The following is a 17833-nucleotide window of genomic DNA, read 5'->3' on the forward strand; positions in this document are numbered from 1 at the left end:
GGCTGTGTCCCTCTCGGTGTGTGTGATTGTGTTGCACACCAGTCTGTGTGTGTTTCTCTGTAAACATGTACAGGAGCGTGCGGGTGTCTGGGCATTGTGTGGCTGTGTGGGCGTGCAGTTGTGTTGCCTCTGTTGTGTGTCTGTATCTCTGGGTGGGCAAATGCATTTGTGTGTTAACAAAATGCCCCAGATGGGGCAGCGGGGACCTACCCCAAGCCCTTTGCCATACTGCCACCCAGTGGGACCCAGCGGGATTGCGCCCATTACAGCACCTCGGGCCAGGGCTCCCCCAGGGGACTGGGGCGGTTCTGACACACAGAAGGGCTGTTCCAATCCCCTCCAGTAGGCGGCAGCGGAATGGCGAGTCCCCCACATTATTATGGCCCCATCAGTAGAGATCCAGAGCTGTGGGGCACCAGACCCAGCCCTCAGACACCGCCCACCGCCCACAGCTCGGAGCCCTGATGGCCATGTGCTGTATGTATCCCGGGGTGGGGACTTACCTCCGTGAACTCATCCGTCTCGGGCGTGTTGGATCCACCACTGTCATGTTCCTCCAGATGCACCATGTCTGGGGGGGGACATCAACTGAGGAGAGGGGCCACGGGAGCCAACGAAGGCAGGGCGACGCGGGCAGCCACACACACTCACTCACACACACACGCACACCCATGGACATACGCACGGGGATATACACGCACATTCAGTCCCAGGCGAGGCAGCTGCGTACACACGTGTGCATGCCAACATGAATGTAATCACGTATAGGCCCACACACAGACACATGCATGCAGTCATACAGGCACCCGCCCGCGGCTGCAAACGCACATGCCGTCATACATACACATATGCAGTCACACATATGCATGTAGACACATGCGCCGAGTTGCAAATGTTTTCAGACCCCCACGTGAATGCTAACACACACGCAGTCATAGAAATGCAAGTGCAGACGCATGCCTGCTAACGCACAGAGTCACACACCCACGTGCAATCACACACACACGTATGATAACACACATGTAGTCGCACACGTGCAATAACACACCCACGTGCACACTAACGCACAGAGTCACACACCCACATGCAATCACACACACACGTATGATAACACACATGTAGTCGCACACGTGCAACACACCCACGTGCACGCTAATGCACAGAGTCACACACCCACGTGCAATCACACACACACGTATGATAACACACATGTAGTCGCACACGTGCAATAACACACCCACGTGCACGCTAACACATGTGCAGTCACACACCCACGTGCAATCACACACACACGTATGATAACACACATGTAGTCGCACACCTGCAATAACACACCCACGTGCATGCTAACACACGTGCAGTCACACACCCACGTGCAATCACACACACACGTATGATAACACACATGTAGTCGCACACGTGCAATAACACACCCACGTGCACGCTAACACACGTGCAGTCACACACCCACGTGCAATCTTACACACTAAATGCTAACACGCACAGTCACACACGCACCCGCAATCACGCACACATGCATGCTAAGACACACATGCCATCACTCACACTTGTGCAATGGCAACCCGCCCGCTCGCTAGCACAGGCCTGGCTGCAGTGGGCACCAGTCCCCATGCCCCCCTCCCCTGCTGGGGTTACCTGTGAAGGGGTCGCGGGTGAGGCCCAGCTGGCTGATGATGTAGCGGGGGATGTCCGTCTTCATCAGGTGTCCCTCCTTGGCGTGATCCTCAGCCGCCTCCAACAGGTGGTAAAACTCCTCGGGATTAAACTCCTGCAAGACACCGGCAGGGCCACCCAGCCCCGTCACTAATGGGCAGGCAGGGGGGCCACACCCCCAGATAGGGACCCTGCAGGCTGGGGAAACACCCCAGGGCTCCCCTTGTGTCCGAGAGCAGGCACTGGGGAGAGGTGCCCCAACTACGGATCTGCACACGAGGAGGGCGGTTACTAGGTCAGCGAGCAGGGTGGGGGTGGGAGCAGGGCACTGGGGCTCTGCCTACACACCTGTTCCTGCTGGCAGACCAGGGACTGCCAGCCGGGGGCACAGGGACCAGGGACTGCCAGCCAGGGGCACAGGGACCAGGGACTGCCAGCAGTCTGTATGGGCGTATCAGGGGTGGGTATGTGAGTGAGTGTGTGTCAGGCAGTTCTGTGCACGTGTGTAACAGGCGTTTGTGCCTTTGTGTGTTTCAGAGGTGTGGGTGTGTCAGGTCAGGCCTTGCAGGCATTTGTACACACTTGTGTTGGGTGGGGGGTGTTGGCGTGGCTCTGTATCTGTTTCAGGTATTAGTGCGTGTCTGTTTCAGGTGTGTGTGTGGGGGGTGTATTTGTGTTTCAGGGATTTGGACGTGTGTTGGTGTGTGTCTGTTTCAGGTGTGTGTGTGGGGGGTGTCACGTGTGCGTGGGGTGTACTTGTGTTTCAGGGGTGTATGTGTGTTGGGGTGTGTAGCATGACAAGGTGGGTGAGGAAATATCCTTTTTTGGACCAACTTCTCTTGGTGAGAAAGACAAGCTTTCGAGCTACACGGAGCTCTTCTTGTGTGTCTGATGTTGGGGGGGGGTGTGGTGGTGTTTCAGGTGTCTTTGTGCGGGGGTGTTAGTGGGTGTATTTTGGGTGTTTGTAAGGGGACTCTCTCTCACACACACACACGGCTGTGTCCTTTGTCACCGTCTCAGAAGCTGCCAGACCCTCCCCCTGGCTCTCCCCGCCCCACGTCCCCGGGTGAAGCGGGGGTCACACACTGACTGGCGAGGTAGACGGCTGGGGCTCTTGGGGTGCAGGGCAGAGGGGCTAGTTACATGCCCTCCCCCTATTCCCAGCATCAAAACCCCATGGCGGGGTGAGGGGGGGAAGATCCCCGTTGGAGGATGCCTCTGCCTGTCTCTGTTGCCATGACGGCCCTCTAGCAACTGGGCAGCGATGGCTGTTGCCACAGCAACAGGCCGCATCAGCAACCTGCCTTGGCCAATGCCACACCGCCCCCTGCTGCCAGCTTGCTCGCCATTGGGCCAAGGCAGCAGCCCAGTCACTGGCTAGCTCGTTGTTGTCAGGGTAACCGGCTGGGTGCCCTCGGATTGGCTGGCATGGGTGCCAGGTTTGGGGATGGCTATGGGGCAACATAGACAGGTAGGGGCAGGCATAGGGGTGTGAGTGGGGGAGCTGGGGGGCAGGCACAGAATGGAGTCAGAGGGGTGGGTAGAGTGGGGGTGGGACTGGGAAAAAGGACTCCTGGGTTCTCCCCTGGCTCTGGGGGACGAGCAGGGGGGTCTAGTGTTTAGAGCAGGGGCCTGGAGACCAGGACTCCTGGGTTCTCTCCCAGCTCCGGGAGGAGAGCGGGGGTTAGTAGGCAGAGTAGCGGAGCTGGGAGCCAGGACTCCTGGGTTCTCTCCCAGCTCCGGGAGGACAGCGGGGGCTAGCAGTTAGAGCTGGGGCTTGGCATAGGATTTAGGGTCAGAGCAGGGATGGTAGCAGCATGTCACTCTGACGGGCAGCAGGGCTGGGAGCTGGGTGTCCCAGAGCAGAGCCCCAGACCCTAGCGCTGGGGGCAGCAGAGTGGGGGGCAGCTGCCCCCCCACCATGCTCCCACCCCCCTCACCAGGCACTCCAGGAGCCGCGCCGGGCGAGAGATGATGATCAGAAGCTTCTTCACCAGCTGGGTCACGAAGGCGACTTCCAGGCTCTCCGAGCGCTCGTAGGCCTGGGGACGGGGGAGAGGGGAGGTGAGAGGCAGCCCATGCCGGCCCTATGTCCTCGGCCTGCCCCAGAGAGCCTGCCCTCCTGCCCCGCCCCCATCACCCTACAATGCCCCTAGCCACCACCCCCCACGCCACTCGCTTCACCCCCAGGGCCCTCATCATGTTCCCCAGCACCCTCCTGCTCCCATCGCATCCCTGTGACCCCCATCACAGCCCCACTGCCCCATCACCCCCCACCCCGCTCCTGTCACAGCCCCGCTGCCCCACCCCGGTCCCGTCACCCCCCATCACCCTGCTCCCCTCACCCCACTGCTCCACACCCCCTGGCAGCCCCCCACCCCCCGCTCACGTCCTGCAGCAGCTTCTCCATGTTCTCCTGCAGCTCGTAGAAGTAGATGCTGGAGATGAGTCCCTCGCGGGCCTTGGCCAGACAGTCCCGGGCCAGCTCGATCACCTGGTGGTGGATGAAGCTGAGGGCCCCGTCGGCCAGGGGAAGGACGCTGTCTGGCTCGAAGGCCGTGACGAAATCCTGCAGCTTCTCCTCCATCTGCGCCGTGGCCTGGCCGGGTGGGAGATGGGGAGATTCTACTGAGCCGGCACCGGGGGTCAGGGGGAGTTTACCCCAGAGACCAGGCTGCTCTGAATGGGAACCCCACTGCCCTCCCTGAACCAGAGCAGAACCCAGGAGTCCTGGCTCCCAGCCCCCTGCTCTAACCACTGGACCCCACTGCCCTCCCTAAGCCAGGGCAGAACCCAGGAGTCCTGGCCGCCAGTCCCCGGCTCTAACCACTACACTTCCCCCCCCACCCCCACCCCCAAGCCAAGATGGAACCCAAGAGTTGGGAAGGCGTCACCTGGCCTGTCGCAACCGAACCTTGGCTAGACCCCCCCAGACCTCTGTCCCTTGGTCCCAGGGGTGAACGAGACACTGAGGGGAATGTGGGGCAGGGTCCCCATGGAATCCCCGGAGGGAGCAGGCAGCGGTTGTGCAACATATCACCACTAGAGGGCTCCCTTCCCAAAGGAACCCCCAGAGGGTTCATCTGGACACCCCCACCTCCCCATGGGGACCCCAGGGTCCTGCTCAGCCCGTCCTGCCCGATCCCCCTCACCCAGAGACTCACAGCTGGGAGCTTCACCCACAGGCACTGCAGGGACCTCGGAGGCCTCTCCCTGGCCAGGCCCTGTCAGCCCTTCGTTGGTGAATCCCACACCAGGGCACAGGGCTTCCCTGCTGTGCCCCTGGGCCCCCGCCCACTGGACTCTGCCAGGTCCCTGGGCCCCCACCCCTGCTCCCTGGGCCACCGCCCGCTGGACTCTGCCAGGCCCACAGACCCCACCCCTGCTGTACCACTGGGCCCCTGCCCGCTGGACTCTGCAAGGCCCCCGGGCTCCCACCCCTGCTGTGCCCCTGAGCCCTTGTCTCCTGCGCTGCCCTCAGGGCCTGTTCTCCCCCCACACACACACCCGGGCCATACCTTGGGGAACCGTTCCTTGTACACATGGTTCATCATCACTATCTCATTGTCGTGAGAGGAGGGGGAGCGGCCCGGGCTGCACGGCAGGGAAGAAGGGAGGAGTCACATGGTGTTACATCTCCGTGCCCCCTACTGTGTTCCCCCCAGAGCCTCCCACCTCCCAGAAACCACCCACCCGGCGCTGAGATGCAGCCACCTCTGGGGTGGAGACCTGGTAGCTGTTACACCAGAAAGGCTTTGCACAAGGGAGGGCGCCCCCTGCTAAGCCCTCGATCGCTCTCCCTATCACCCTACTGCGGCTCTGGGGTCAGCACTAGCTACGAAAGGAGAGCGCCCCCTACTGAGACCCCACTTCCCGCAGCACAGCACCCACTAGCATCACACTGGGGCCAGCACCGACTGCCGGGGGGAGGGCGCCCCGCTGCTGAGCCCCCTGCCCCTACAGCAGACAGATTTCCGTGGCAAGTCTCCTATGTGACCCCAGCCCAAGGGGCTCGGGGGAAGGGAACAGGGGCTGGGGAGATGGGGGCGTCCCCTCTGCTCCTGCAGTACCTGAGGCTCCGGGACCGGGGGCGCACGGCGGGGGAGCGCCGCCCTCCATCGTCGTCCGTGATGCTCTCGGTGCTGCCAAAGTGCTTGGAGAGGAAATGCAGCTCGTCCATGGTGGGCTGGTAGGGCAGCTGGTGCAGCCGCTCCTGGGACGAGCAGGACGACTAGGGAGGGAGAGAAAGAGGAGGGTTCGACAGGGACCCGTCACCGAGGTGCAGCCACCTCTGGGGTGGGGCGTGTCAGTAATTAACCGCCGCTTAGGAGAGGAAGTGAACGAGGCTCCAACGTCCTATTGTAACTGCAGCACAGCGCCCCCTAGTGCTGCACGCAAACCGGCCCTGACAGAGTGAGGAGAGCGCCCCCTGCTGACTCCCTGCCCCGTTCCCTGCCGCACAGGCCCCCAAGCACCTCACGGGGCCAGCACTGACCGCCAGGGGCCAGCATTGTCTGGACGCGCCGGCCGGCCCTACCCGCCCGTCTGGGGTCACGACACTCACCGACACGGTGGAGCTGGGGGTGTTGGTTCCATATCCGGACGAGGGAAGGGAAGCCAGAGACCAGCGGCGTCCGTCTGCCCTGAGGGGACCAAACAGGGGAGCGTGAGGGGATCCAGTCTAGGGGGATCCAGCCCTTCCGGGGGATCCAGTCTTCAGAGAGCAGCGAGGACCTCAGCCCCGTCCAGCCCGGCCACCCCCAGTGCCAGGGGCTTGGAGCTGCTGCCTGGCATGTGGGATGTGGGAGAACGGGGCTGAGCAGAGGTGGCAGGCAATGCCCCGTCGCAACAGCTACATGGGGACCCCTGAGGGCTCGGGGCTCACACAAGGGGCCACTGGGAAAGATAGAGGTGTTAATTAACCATTGGGAGATGGAGGATTAGCAGAGCCAGGTAGAGAAGGCAGGAGTCCCGGTTCCCAGACCCCAGCTCTAACCACTAGACCCCACTCCCCTCCCAGAGCTGGGCAGAGAACCCAGGAGTCCCAGCTCCCAGACCCCAGCTCTAACCACTAGACCCCACTCTCCTCCCAGAGCTGGGCACAGAACCCAGGAGTCCTGGCTCCCAGGCCCTGTCCTGCTCTCACTCCCTTCCTGGATTTGGCCCAAGCAGGCTCCACCAGTCCCTCGCCCCGTCCCAGTGCCAAGGCCATGCAGAGGGACAGACCTCACACCCCATGGGCCAGAATGGGGAAGGGAACGGCACTTCCCACCAGTCGGTTCGTCCGAGGGACGCCAGGACCCCACAGCCAGGGACCCGCCAGCCGGGTGAGCCCAGCTGCTCCAGGAGGAGACGGTGCCATTTCTCCCGGGCTCTTGGCAGGGGCTGGTGTGGGCGGGCAGGGCTGTAATCAGAGCAGGGAGCAGATGGGGCGTAGGCTTCTACGTTCCCAACTGCTGCATGGGCCAGGGGATCGGATGGGAGTCAGGATTCCTGGGTTCTATCCCCAGCTCTGGGAGGGGCATGGGGTCTAGTGGTTAGAGCATGGAGGGGGGCTGGGAGCTAGGACTCCTGGGTTCTTTTACCAGCTATAGGAGGGGAGTAGGGTGTAATGGGTAGAGCAGGGGGGAGGGGATGGGAGTCAGGACTCCTGGGTTCTCTCCCCAGCTCTAGAGCCAGTTGAGGCCTCAGTCTCAGTGCTGAGGCTGCTGGCAAGGTGGGAGGGTGTCAGCTAGCTGTGGAGGGAGAGGGTTGTTTATGGTGAAGACTCCTGGGAACTGGGCTGAGGCCCGGTAAACTCATTCCACTCCCCAGAGACTGGCATCAAGGGGGCGGCGCAGCCCTTACCTGCGTGAGGAGGTGAAGGAGAAGTGGGCAGGTGCATTGGGGGAGAAGTTCCTTGGGCTGTCCAGGGGGCTGCTGCCTGCGAGGGAGAGGGAGCAGGGGATAACAGACAGATATAGAGTATGTTAGGATCCCCCAACAGATAGCATCCCACCTCTGCCACCAACACCACATGCTGCCCCCATGGAGCCACTCATCCTCCAAGACCCCTCCCAAGAGGGCAGAGCCACAGGGGGGTGGACTGGATTGCTACTGGCTGCTGTTCCCACTTCCTCCCAAGAGCAGCCAATGGATTGGGAGGCACTAATGCCAGGCAAAGGAGCCTGGATGTGTTGGCTGTTGGAGAAAGTGGTGATGGGGGCATGAGAAAGAGATGGATGGATGGAGACTCTGTCAATGGACAGACAGCTGTATTAGCAGATAGGTAAATGGATGGATGGACTGACAGAAGAATGGACAAATGGATAGACTGGTAGATAGATGGGCAGAAGGCTAGATGGAGAGATGGATGAATGGATGGACTCATGAATGGATGAATGATCTGAAAGACAGAAGAATGGATGGATGGACTGTAGCGAGGTGGACAGTGGATGGAAGAATGGAGAGTTGGATTGGTAAAAAGATGGATGAGTGGATGGACAAAAGGATGGCAACACTGCTTAAGTGATGGATGGATGGATGGATGGATGGATGGATGGATGGATGGAAAGAGACGGATTGAAAGAGATGGATGGATGGATTGAAAGAGATGGATGGATGGATGAATGGATGGATGGATGGATGGATGGATTGAAAGAGAAGGATGGATGGAGGGATGGTTGGATGGATGAATGGATTGAAAGAGATGGTTGGATGGATGGATTGAAAGAGATGGATGGATGGATGGATTGAAAGAGATGGATGGATGGATGGATGGATGGATGGATGGATGGATGGATTGAAAGAGAAGGATGGATGGAGGGATGGTTGGATGGATGAATGGATTGAAAGAGATGGTTGGATGGATGGATTGAAAGACATGATTGGATGGATGGACTCATGAGTGGATGGATGGATCGATGGATGGATTGAAAGAGATGGATGGATGGATGGATGGATGGATACACTGATGAATGGATCAATGGATGCTGTGATAAATGGATAGACAGGCAGCCAGACAGACGGATGGGAAGCCAGACACTAGGCTCCAGAGATGGAGCTAGACGAAGAGCTGAGCAGCCGTTGGGTGATGGGCGCAGCCCCAGGCCCAGCTGGGGCCTTGGCAGGGCTGGCTTAGTGCGGGAAGGGAGCTGCCCTTGGTGGGGGCAAGTTGTGATGCCTCGAACAAGAGCTCCCCCTGCTGGCTACGGAGCAGCATGGCTGGGGCGACGCTGGATGGATGGCGTCCCAGGCTGGGGGAACTCACCGATGTGACCCGGGATGGGGGAGTGGGGCCGCGGCAGCGTCGGGGACGTGCTGGTCAGGATCAGGCTCTTCCTGTTACTGGTTCGGCAGCTGCAGAGAAGGGAAGGAACAAGAGAAGGGGGGACCGGACTCAGTGGGCCAGCTCGGGGGCTAGGGGGAAATGGGGTCTGATCCCAGTCCCAAAGCCAGCATGGGATCAAGGGAGTTTCAAGAGACAGCTCCCCTTCAGGGTCTTCTCTACTCCCTCAGGCCCAGGACTAGAAACCCTGAGCTCTGCTTTGCTCCCAGCACCAGGGATAGAACCCAGGAGTCCTGGCTCCCAGCCCCCCGCTCCCACACTAAGCAGTAGGGCCCCTCCCAGCCGTTCCCATCTCGATTTCTTCTGGGCTCTGGAGTTTTTTCGTGTGCTATTTCCAGTGCGGGAATGGACAAAATGAATCGAGACCAGCTGGGGGTGGGGCAGTGATGGGGACGGACGCCACTCCCAATTCCCCCAACGCCGCACCAAGGCAAGTGCTGCTGGGCTCCCAGTCCCGCCCTGCGCTAACCACTAGACATCACTCTTCTCCCAGGGTCAGGCTCCCCATCGACTTACATCCTTCACTTCAGCTTCAGGAAGGGGGACTGCATCCGGTCCCAGCTCTGTGAGGGGAGGGGGGCCAGGACTTCTGGGTTCTATCTCCGGCTCTGTGAGTGGAGGGGGGTGTAGTGGGGGGAGGGGCTGGGTGCCAGGACTCCTGGGTTCTATCTCTGGCTCTGTGAGGGGAGTGGGGCCTACTGGGGGTGGGCAGGACTCCTGGGTTCTATTCCCTCACTCTTGTGCTGTGTTTTCATGCCCTGTCATGAACAGACTCCAGGACGTCTCTCACAAGCTGACCCCAGGGTCCTGCCTAAATTATCTGGCCCTGACATTCCCCCCTCCCCCAGCCCCATCACGCACATTCTACTGCTGGTCCTGCCTTGCTCTGGGCTCCTACCCAGCTGCCAGGCTCCACCCCAGAGCTGGCTCACGGCCGAGGTGACGAACGAGGTAACTCGCCCAAGATCACACAGGGAGTCAGTGACAGAGCTGGGAATGGAACCCAGGAGTCCTGACCTCCCCCTTTCCCCCCCCACAAAAAAACACCCCAGAGATAAATCAGGATTGAGGTGCAATAAACAGAGATGGAGAAAGGGAGTGCCAGGAATGAGGGGCATTGGCAGAGCTGGGGGGGCAGGGCTGGAATAGCAGGGGGCTGCAGGTCGGGAGCGAGGGGGACCGGCAGAGCTGGGGGGGCAGGGCTGGAACAGCAGGGGGCTGCGGGTCAGGAGCGAGGGGCACTGGCAGAGCTGGGGGGGCAGGGGGCTGCGGGTCGGGAGCGAGGGGGACCGGCAGAGCTGGGGGGGCAGGGCTGGAATAGCAGGGGGCTGCTATTCGGGAGTGAGGGGGACCGGCAGAGCTGGGGGGGCAGGGCTGGAATAGCAGGGGGCTGCGGGTCGGGAGCGAGGGGCACTGGCAGAGCTGGGGGGGCAGGGGGCTGCGGGTCTGGAGCAAGGTGCACCGGCAGAGCCATGGCCCTACCAGTCTCTCACTGACAGTTTGCTCGCCCACCATCAGCTCCGGCGGCTGTCGCTGCTTCGGCCCACGGGGCCCTGCAGAGTTCTAGCCGCTGCCTCTTCTGGGGTAATTCATCTGCCCCACTGAGGATCATTTATAGCGGCTGGGCTCTGATGCCCATTGGCTGGGCGGGCAGCAACCCCTGGCCCGTACACAGAGCTCAGAGCCTCTCTGATACCGCACTGGCAGGGACCTAGATCTGTCCCCACTCCTTGCTGGGTGCTGAGAGGCAGCTGTCTCTGGGGTGGGGGCTGTTGAACGGCTCACAGCACGGGGACAGACTGGGGACAATAAAATAGACGTGTTCTCCTAAGCCAACCACCCACCCACATCCCTGAAGCAAGAGCATGCCCAGCTAATTGTGCCAGTCCCCCGACACTCACTCTCCTTTCTCCTCTGCTCTGTTCAGTCGTGAAACCCTTAACGGCGCTGACATGTAACTGGCTATCAGTAGTGTTCAGAGTCAACAATGCATGGAGGGGAAAAGCGGGCCGGGAGAGCCAGGGAGAGCAGGGGATTATGGGAATGCTGGCTGCTCCCCTCTGCTGTGATACAGCCAGGTTGGGATGAGCATCCTCAGTCATGTGTCATACACCCTACACTGCTCTTCGCAGAGGCGACCCCTCCCCCCAGCTCTGGACCGGGGAACCATGTCTAGGCCATGATGTGGCAACTGCCAAACCCTAGACTGTCCCATCCCCTAAGCACCCTGGCCTCAGCCCCCTTGGTTCCTGTGCCCTGCTCCTCCCTTGGCTCGTGACTTTGGTGCCAGCCTGGGACCAAGGGGGGCAGCCTGGACACAGAGCCCCCAGGACTGGGGCCTGCGCCGCCATCTTGAAACAACCATCAGCCATTGTTCTGTGGTCGGTTAGCAGCAGCCTGCTCGTTAACAACGGCATTAGTGTGAGCACTGGTAGGTCTGGGATTTGCCATCCTGGCCCCTGGGCTCCCCCACCCCCACCGGTGCCCCTCAATCCCGACCCACAGCCCCTGCTAGCCCAGCCCTGGGCTCCCCTCATCCGTAGCCCAGCCGGTGCCCTTCCGTCCCGACCCACAGCCCCCTCTCAGGGTCACATATTCCCACTGTGTCTGCGTTGTGTGTGCGTGCTTGATGGAGTCTGAGTCTGCCTGGTGTCTCAGTGTGTTTGAGTGTGTAGGTGTCTGTGTTTGTCTGAAACCAGGGTGAGCGAGATCTGTTGGGTGTCAGAGCGTGTGTGGCTGTGTGTTTGCCTCCCCTCTGGTTGGCCAGGTGTGCGTGAGAAGATCTGTCTGGTGTGACGGGGTGCGAGGTGGGCGTCGGGGGGAGGGAGGGGGGAGCTCTTGCACCTGAGTGTGAGCGGCTGTGTGTGTTGTGTCCGGGTCAGGTCTGGCTGTGAGTGTGGCTAAGGATGTGTGTGTGTCTTTCTGTGAATGTATTGTGTCCTAGTGGATGTGTAGCTGGTGTCTGCCTGTCTCCATGCCCTGTCTCCCTGGAGATGCCCTGTCTGTCTGTCTCCTGTCTCCATGGTGATGCCCTGTCCATCTGTCTCCATGACGATGCAGTCAGTCAAGAAGCTCATTAAACCCAACAATGGGTGGAAGCTGGGGCGGTGGCTCTCAGTCAGAACAAGCCCTGCCGGCAAAGGCCATGTCGGTGCATGTGCAAGTGTGTCAGTGTGTGCACGTGTGTCAGTGTGTGTGCACAAACATGTCAGCACGCACACAAGTGTGTCAGTGTGTGCATTAGTGTGTGCACGCGTGTCGGTGCGTGTGAGTGTGTCGGTGAGTGTGTGCAAACGTGTCAGCGGGCACAAGTGTGTCAGTGTGCGCATTAGTGTGTGAACGTGTGTCGGTGTGTGCGCGTGTCAGTTTGTGTGTGCAAACGTGTCAGCACGTGCACAAGTGTGTCAGTGTGCGCATTAGTGTGTGCACATGTGTCGGCGTGTGTGAGTGTGTCAGTGTGTGTGCAAACGTGTCAGCTTGTGCACAAGTGTGTCAGTGTGTGCATTAGTGTGTGCACGCATGTCGGTGCGCGTGTGTCAGTGTGTGTGCAAATGTGTCAGCATGTGCTCAAGTGTGTCAGTGTGTGCATTAGTTTGTGCACATGTGTCAGTGTGCATGAGTGTGTCAGTGTGTGTGTACAAACGTGTCAGCGTGCGCACAAGTGTGTCAGTGTGTGCATTAGTGTGTGCACGCATGTCGGTGTGCATGAGTGTGTCAGTGTGTGTGTGCAAACGTGTCGGCGTGTGCTCAAGTGTGTCAGTGTGTGCATTAGTGTGTGCACACGTGTCGGTGTGCGTGACTGTGTCAGTATGTGTGCAAACATGTCAGCGTGTGCACAAGTGTGTCAGTGTGTGCATGAGTGTGTGCACGCGTGTCAGTGTGCATGAGTGTGTCAGTGTGTGTGCGTGAACGGGGCAGGGTGTGCATCAGGGTGTGCACATGTGTCAGTGAATGCACAAGCATGTATCAGCCCTTCCCCCACCACACATACTATCACAAAAACACCAATTACACTGCACAACACCACATACCGGGGGTAACACACGCTCTCTCAAGGGACCAGTAGCTGTTCCTCTCGCACACGCGCACACACAGTGTAACTCCCCCAAAGGTGCCCACCTCACCAACCAGAACCCAACTCGGCTCCACACCCGTCTCCCCCCATGCTCCCCAGACTGATCCCAAAGGGCCCTGCCCCCCACTCCCACCCCAGCCCCTCCAAGCAGCCAAGCAGCACGTGGCAGGTGAGGGAGGTGCCTGGGGGGTGGATGGAGACAGGGTGGCTGGGGGGCAGATGGCTGGGGCTGGGGGGCAGAAGACTAGAGCTGGCTGGGGAAGGCGGCTGTCTTTTGCTGTGATTCCAATGTATGTCTCCAGCCCCCTCCCCCCCATACACTATTCAGCCCCTAAGACAGGAGGCGCCATGGGGCAGGGGCTGGAAATATTGAACAACCCTCAGACCCCAGAGCTGGGTCCCCCCCCCGCAGGCCTAGCGGGGTGCAGAGCTTGGAGGGCCAAGGAGATGGGTGGATCTGGGGTGTTACTGAGAAAGAGCAGAGTATGTGAGATAGATAGATAGATAGATAGATAGATAGATAGATAGATAGATAGATAGATAGAGGGGGTAGGAGGCATAGATAGATAGATAGATACATAGATAGATAGATAGATAGTGTATGGGGAGGGAGGGAGGGTGTGTCATAGGATGGAGGGGGAGGGAGGGTTTGTATGGGGAGGGAGAAGTGTATCTGGGGAGGGAGGGGGAGGATGGATGTGTCAGGGGAGGGAGGGGGGAGGGAGGGGTGTGTCAAGGGACCCTCCCCCATCACCAGCATAACCCCAGCCTCCCCCCCCGGCTCTGAATCCCCCCACTCCAAATCTGCCCCCCTCCAGCTTTGAACATGCCCCCCCAGCCAAAGACATTGCACCCCCATCCCCACATCAGCTCTGAACGCATCATTGTCCCCCCCATCATTGTTGGTCACTGTGGGGGGGGGCAAAATGAAGCTGGATCCTTGGCACCCCCCAACAAAAATATCCCCAAGACATCAGAGAAAGAGACGGAAAAGCCCGGCAGGGGAAGGCGAGTGGGATGGAGGGATGGGGCCAGGGGGCAGGATGGAGGGAAGGAGGTGCAGATGGAGGGATAGTGAGGAGGAGGAGGGCGGCGGAGGGATGAAGGATGGCGGGACAGAGGGGCTGGAGAGGGGGATGACAGGGATGGAGTGGTGAGAACGGAGGGGGATAGGGATGGAGGGATGATGGGGGAAAAGGATGAGGAGGGAGAGGATGGGGGAGGGGATGGGAATGGAGGATCAGGACAGAGGGGATGGAGGGATGATGGGGGGATGGGGGATGAGGAGGGGAGATGGAGGGAGGGGGATGATGGGGGAGGGGATGGAGGAAGAGGAGAATGGGGAGGGGGGATGAGGAGGGGAAAGGAACAAGGATGGAAGGATCAGGACAGAGGGGATGGAGGGATGGTGGATGGGGGGGAAGGGGGATGAGGAGGGAGGGGGAAGGGAGGATGGAGGCGGATGCGGGAGGGGGAATGATGGGGGGATGGAGGATGACGGGGGGCTGAGGAAGCAGGAGGAGGAAGGAGGATGGGGGCTGAGGAAGGAGGGGGGAGGAAGGGAGGGGAGGGGATGGAGTGGGGGCTGAGGAAGCAGGAGGATGGGGGGAGGAAGGGAGGGGCAGGGGGATGGGGGAGCAGGAGGGGGATGATGGGGGGATGGAGGACGATGGGGCGCTGAGGAAGCAGGAGGAGGGAGGGGCTGGGGGGCTGAGGAAGGGGGAAGGGAGGGGCAGGGGGATGGAGGACGATGGGGCGCTGAGGAAGCAGGAGGAGGGAGGGGCTGGGGGGCTGAGGAAGGGGGAAGGGAGGGGCAGGGGGATGGAGGACGATGGGGCGCTGAGGAAGCAGGAGGAGGGAGGGGCAGGGGGGCTGGGGGGCTGAGGAAGGGGGAAGGGAGGGGCAGGGGGATGGAGGAGGATGGGGGAGCGGGGACGGGGGCAGGTGTCTCGGACCCGGTACCTCTTGGTGCGGCGGAACATGCTGCCGTCCAGGCTCCGGGGCCGCGGGGGCTCGGCCGGGGCCGCTCGCGGGGGCTCAGACATCGCCCCCCGGGGCCGCCATGGGGCCGAGCCCAGCGCGCCGAGCGGCTGCCGAGAAGCCGGAGCGGGGAGCCGGGGGGCGGCGCTGTGAGCGGGGAGGGGCCGGGCTGGGGGTGTGTCGGGGGGGGGCGGCGCTGGGAGCGGGGGGAGCTGCGGGTGTGTCTGGCGGGGGGGGCGCTGGAAGCGGGGGGGACTGGGGAGGTGTCGGGGGGCGCTGGGAGCGGAGGGGGGCTGGGGGTGTGTCTGGCGGGGGGGGCGCTGGAAGCGGGGCGAGCGGGCCGGGGATGTGTCTGCCGTGGGGGGGGGGGCGGGCTCTGGTCCCGGGGCCGCTGCGATGATGCAGCTGGAAATGCTGTTTGGGGCAAAGGGACCATGGCGGGGGCAGGGGCGGGATCAGAGATAGATACACAGACGCACACACTCCAGCAACCCCCCCCATATAACACAACACACACACACACACACACACAACCTCTCCAGAAACACACACACTCCAGCAACCCCCCCATATAACACAACACACACACACACACACAACCTCTCCAGAAACACACACACTCCAGCAACCCCCCCATATAACACAACACACACACACACACACATACAACCTCTCCAGAAACACACACATTCCAGTAACACACACACAACCTCTCCAGAAACACACACACTCCAGCAACCCCCCCATATAACACGCATGCACCCCATGGAATCCCCCCCAAACAGACACGCACACCGATAGACCCTAGGAACACACACACACGTGCACTCTCCGGGCTGTGACACACACATGACACCGGTACCCCACACACAGACAGACGCAGCCCCAGCTGCCTGGAGCGAGCTCCCAGCTGATCCCTGGCCCCTGCGGTGGGTGTAGGGAGACAGGGGGCTGCTGGGTGCAGGCGGCTGGCATGGATTTCAGAGCTGTGATCTCTGCGAGGACACATCTCTGAGCGGGGGTGTGTGTCTATTTGTGTGTGTGGTATATTACTGGCTGGAGAATGCCTGTGTGGGTGTTACTAGAGTGTATCTGTGTGTGTTTCTGTTTGGGTGGGGGCCACGGGGTGCGTGCGTGTGTTACACAGTATGTGTTATAGGGTGAGTGTTACTGTGTGTTAGTGGAGTGTGTGTGTATAGGCCCCTCTTCCCCAAAACACGGATAGTGTGTATCTGTAGTGTATGTATGTGCCGTGCGGTTGTGCACATTTTGTATGAGTGTATATTTGTGTATATAGGGTGTATTTATGTGGCTGGGTGCATGATTGTCTATATGGGAAGTGGGTCTATATATGGGGCTCTATCTGTGGGGGAGGTGGGTATGTACATGGGGTGGTGTCTGTGATTGAGTTTGTAGGTGGTGTGTGGTTTCGCGTGGACTGTTTGTCTGGGTGCCTACCTGGTGTGGTTATGCGTGAAGTACACGTGGGACTCCGCGTAGCCTGGTGTGGATGCGGGTGTGTAGGGTGTGGTTGTACACACAGCATAGGTATGCGATTGCACGTGTGGGTGTCTCCGTGGCTGGTTGTGTGCACAGCCTGGTGTGCATTCCCAGACCTCACCCCCGCACCCAAAACACAGGAGAGGAGGAAAGACCCTGAAGAGCCCAGCACAGGCCCTGGGATGTGCCAGGCTGGAATCCGGGCAAAGCCCCAAGGTGACCCAGGAGGGGCAGATTAACCCCTGCCCCACGGCCACGTCGCCGGGTCCTTGCCTGGGATTGATTCGTAGCTCCCCTCTGCCCCAGCCAGCCAGCGAGGGAATCGCCTGGATCAGTCCCGTGCGAAGTCTGTAGCGGGACACTGACCACTGGCTCACAAGGCGGGGAGTGAACCCCCCATCTCAGGCCTGCAAGGCTGCTGCAGGGAGGTCTGGGATGGGGGGGTGACCACCCGAATCCTGGGACACACAAACACTGCAGCGGAAGGGGCTTACCTGCTGCTTTTCCGTGGCAAGGGCAGGTCCTTCTGCAAAACAAGACAGGGGACGGGAAGTTAGCCCCTGGGGGGGGAAGGGGGACAGAGGGGATTTTGCCCCCTGGATCATCGTCAGAAGGTGATGGAGTCCCAGGGCTGATCTCTTTTCTACAATCCCTTTTGTCTGAACAGACTGGAGCATTTTTACTGGGTTAGTGCAACACAAGGCACAATGGGGTCCTGGCCCATCCCCGGGGGATGCTAGATACCACCGCAGTACAAATAATTAATAGTAGTTCACACACACAGGGATCTCTCACCTGGCACTAACAGGCAGCCACCTCTGGGGTGGGGCACAGCAGCTGTTCATACAGGGATCCCTCGCCAGACGCTGATATGCAGCCACCTCTGGGGTGGGGCACGGCGGCTGTGTATACAGGGACCCTTGGCCTGCTACTGAGATGCAGTTGCCACTGGGGTGGGGCAAGGGGGCTGTTTATACAAAAAAAAACCTGTGTCCTCCTGTGTCAGCAGGGGGCAGGGTAGGGTACAAGCAAGCGTGAACCCAGTTAGAACCAATCCAGGACCTGGGTATCAAAACCCCGCCTCTCGCGAACAAGCCACTGACGATGGTCATGGAGGCGGGGCCTTGGGGTTACAGCGCATCTGAAAGGCAACAGCCTGGCGCTGGGGCATTGGGGTCAGCACTGCCAGGCAGGGGAGAGCGCCCCCTACTGAGTCCCCCCAGCCAGCTCCCTGCAGCTCAGCGCCCCCTAGTGCTGCACTGGGCAGACTGCGAGGG

The 17833-nt window shown here is 60.6% G+C and overlaps 1 protein-coding gene across 2 annotated transcripts in view; it reads right to left on the reverse strand.

Annotated features, from left to right (window-relative positions):
* MAST1 (microtubule associated serine/threonine kinase 1) overlaps positions 1 to 17833 on the reverse strand; it is a 43461-nt gene that overhangs the window by 18016 nt on the left and 7612 nt on the right. Inside the window, exons 2-11 of one of the 2 annotated variants that reach the window (XM_084609911.1) lie at positions 17051 to 17082; positions 8924 to 9012; positions 7522 to 7597; positions 6239 to 6317; positions 5745 to 5905; positions 5193 to 5268; positions 4064 to 4273; positions 3615 to 3716; positions 1657 to 1789; positions 504 to 571 (exon numbers count right to left, since the gene is read on the reverse strand). In XM_084609911.1, the coding sequence (XP_084466037.1) occupies positions 504 to 571; positions 1657 to 1789; positions 3615 to 3716; positions 4064 to 4273; positions 5193 to 5268; positions 5745 to 5905; positions 6239 to 6317; positions 7522 to 7597; positions 8924 to 9012; positions 17051 to 17082 (1026 nt within the window). Of the gene's footprint in view, positions 1 to 503; positions 572 to 1656; positions 1790 to 3614; positions 3717 to 4063; positions 4274 to 5192; positions 5269 to 5744; positions 5906 to 6238; positions 6318 to 7521; positions 7598 to 8923; positions 9013 to 15038; positions 15183 to 17050; positions 17083 to 17833 lie in introns of those variants that run through there. The other variant, XM_084609910.1, reaches the window with a different exon arrangement.

Source organism: Lepidochelys olivacea, assembly GCF_965140295.1.
Source record: "Lepidochelys olivacea isolate rLepOli2 genome assembly, chromosome: 20".
Taxonomy (NCBI): Eukaryota; Metazoa; Chordata; order Testudines; family Cheloniidae; genus Lepidochelys; species Lepidochelys olivacea.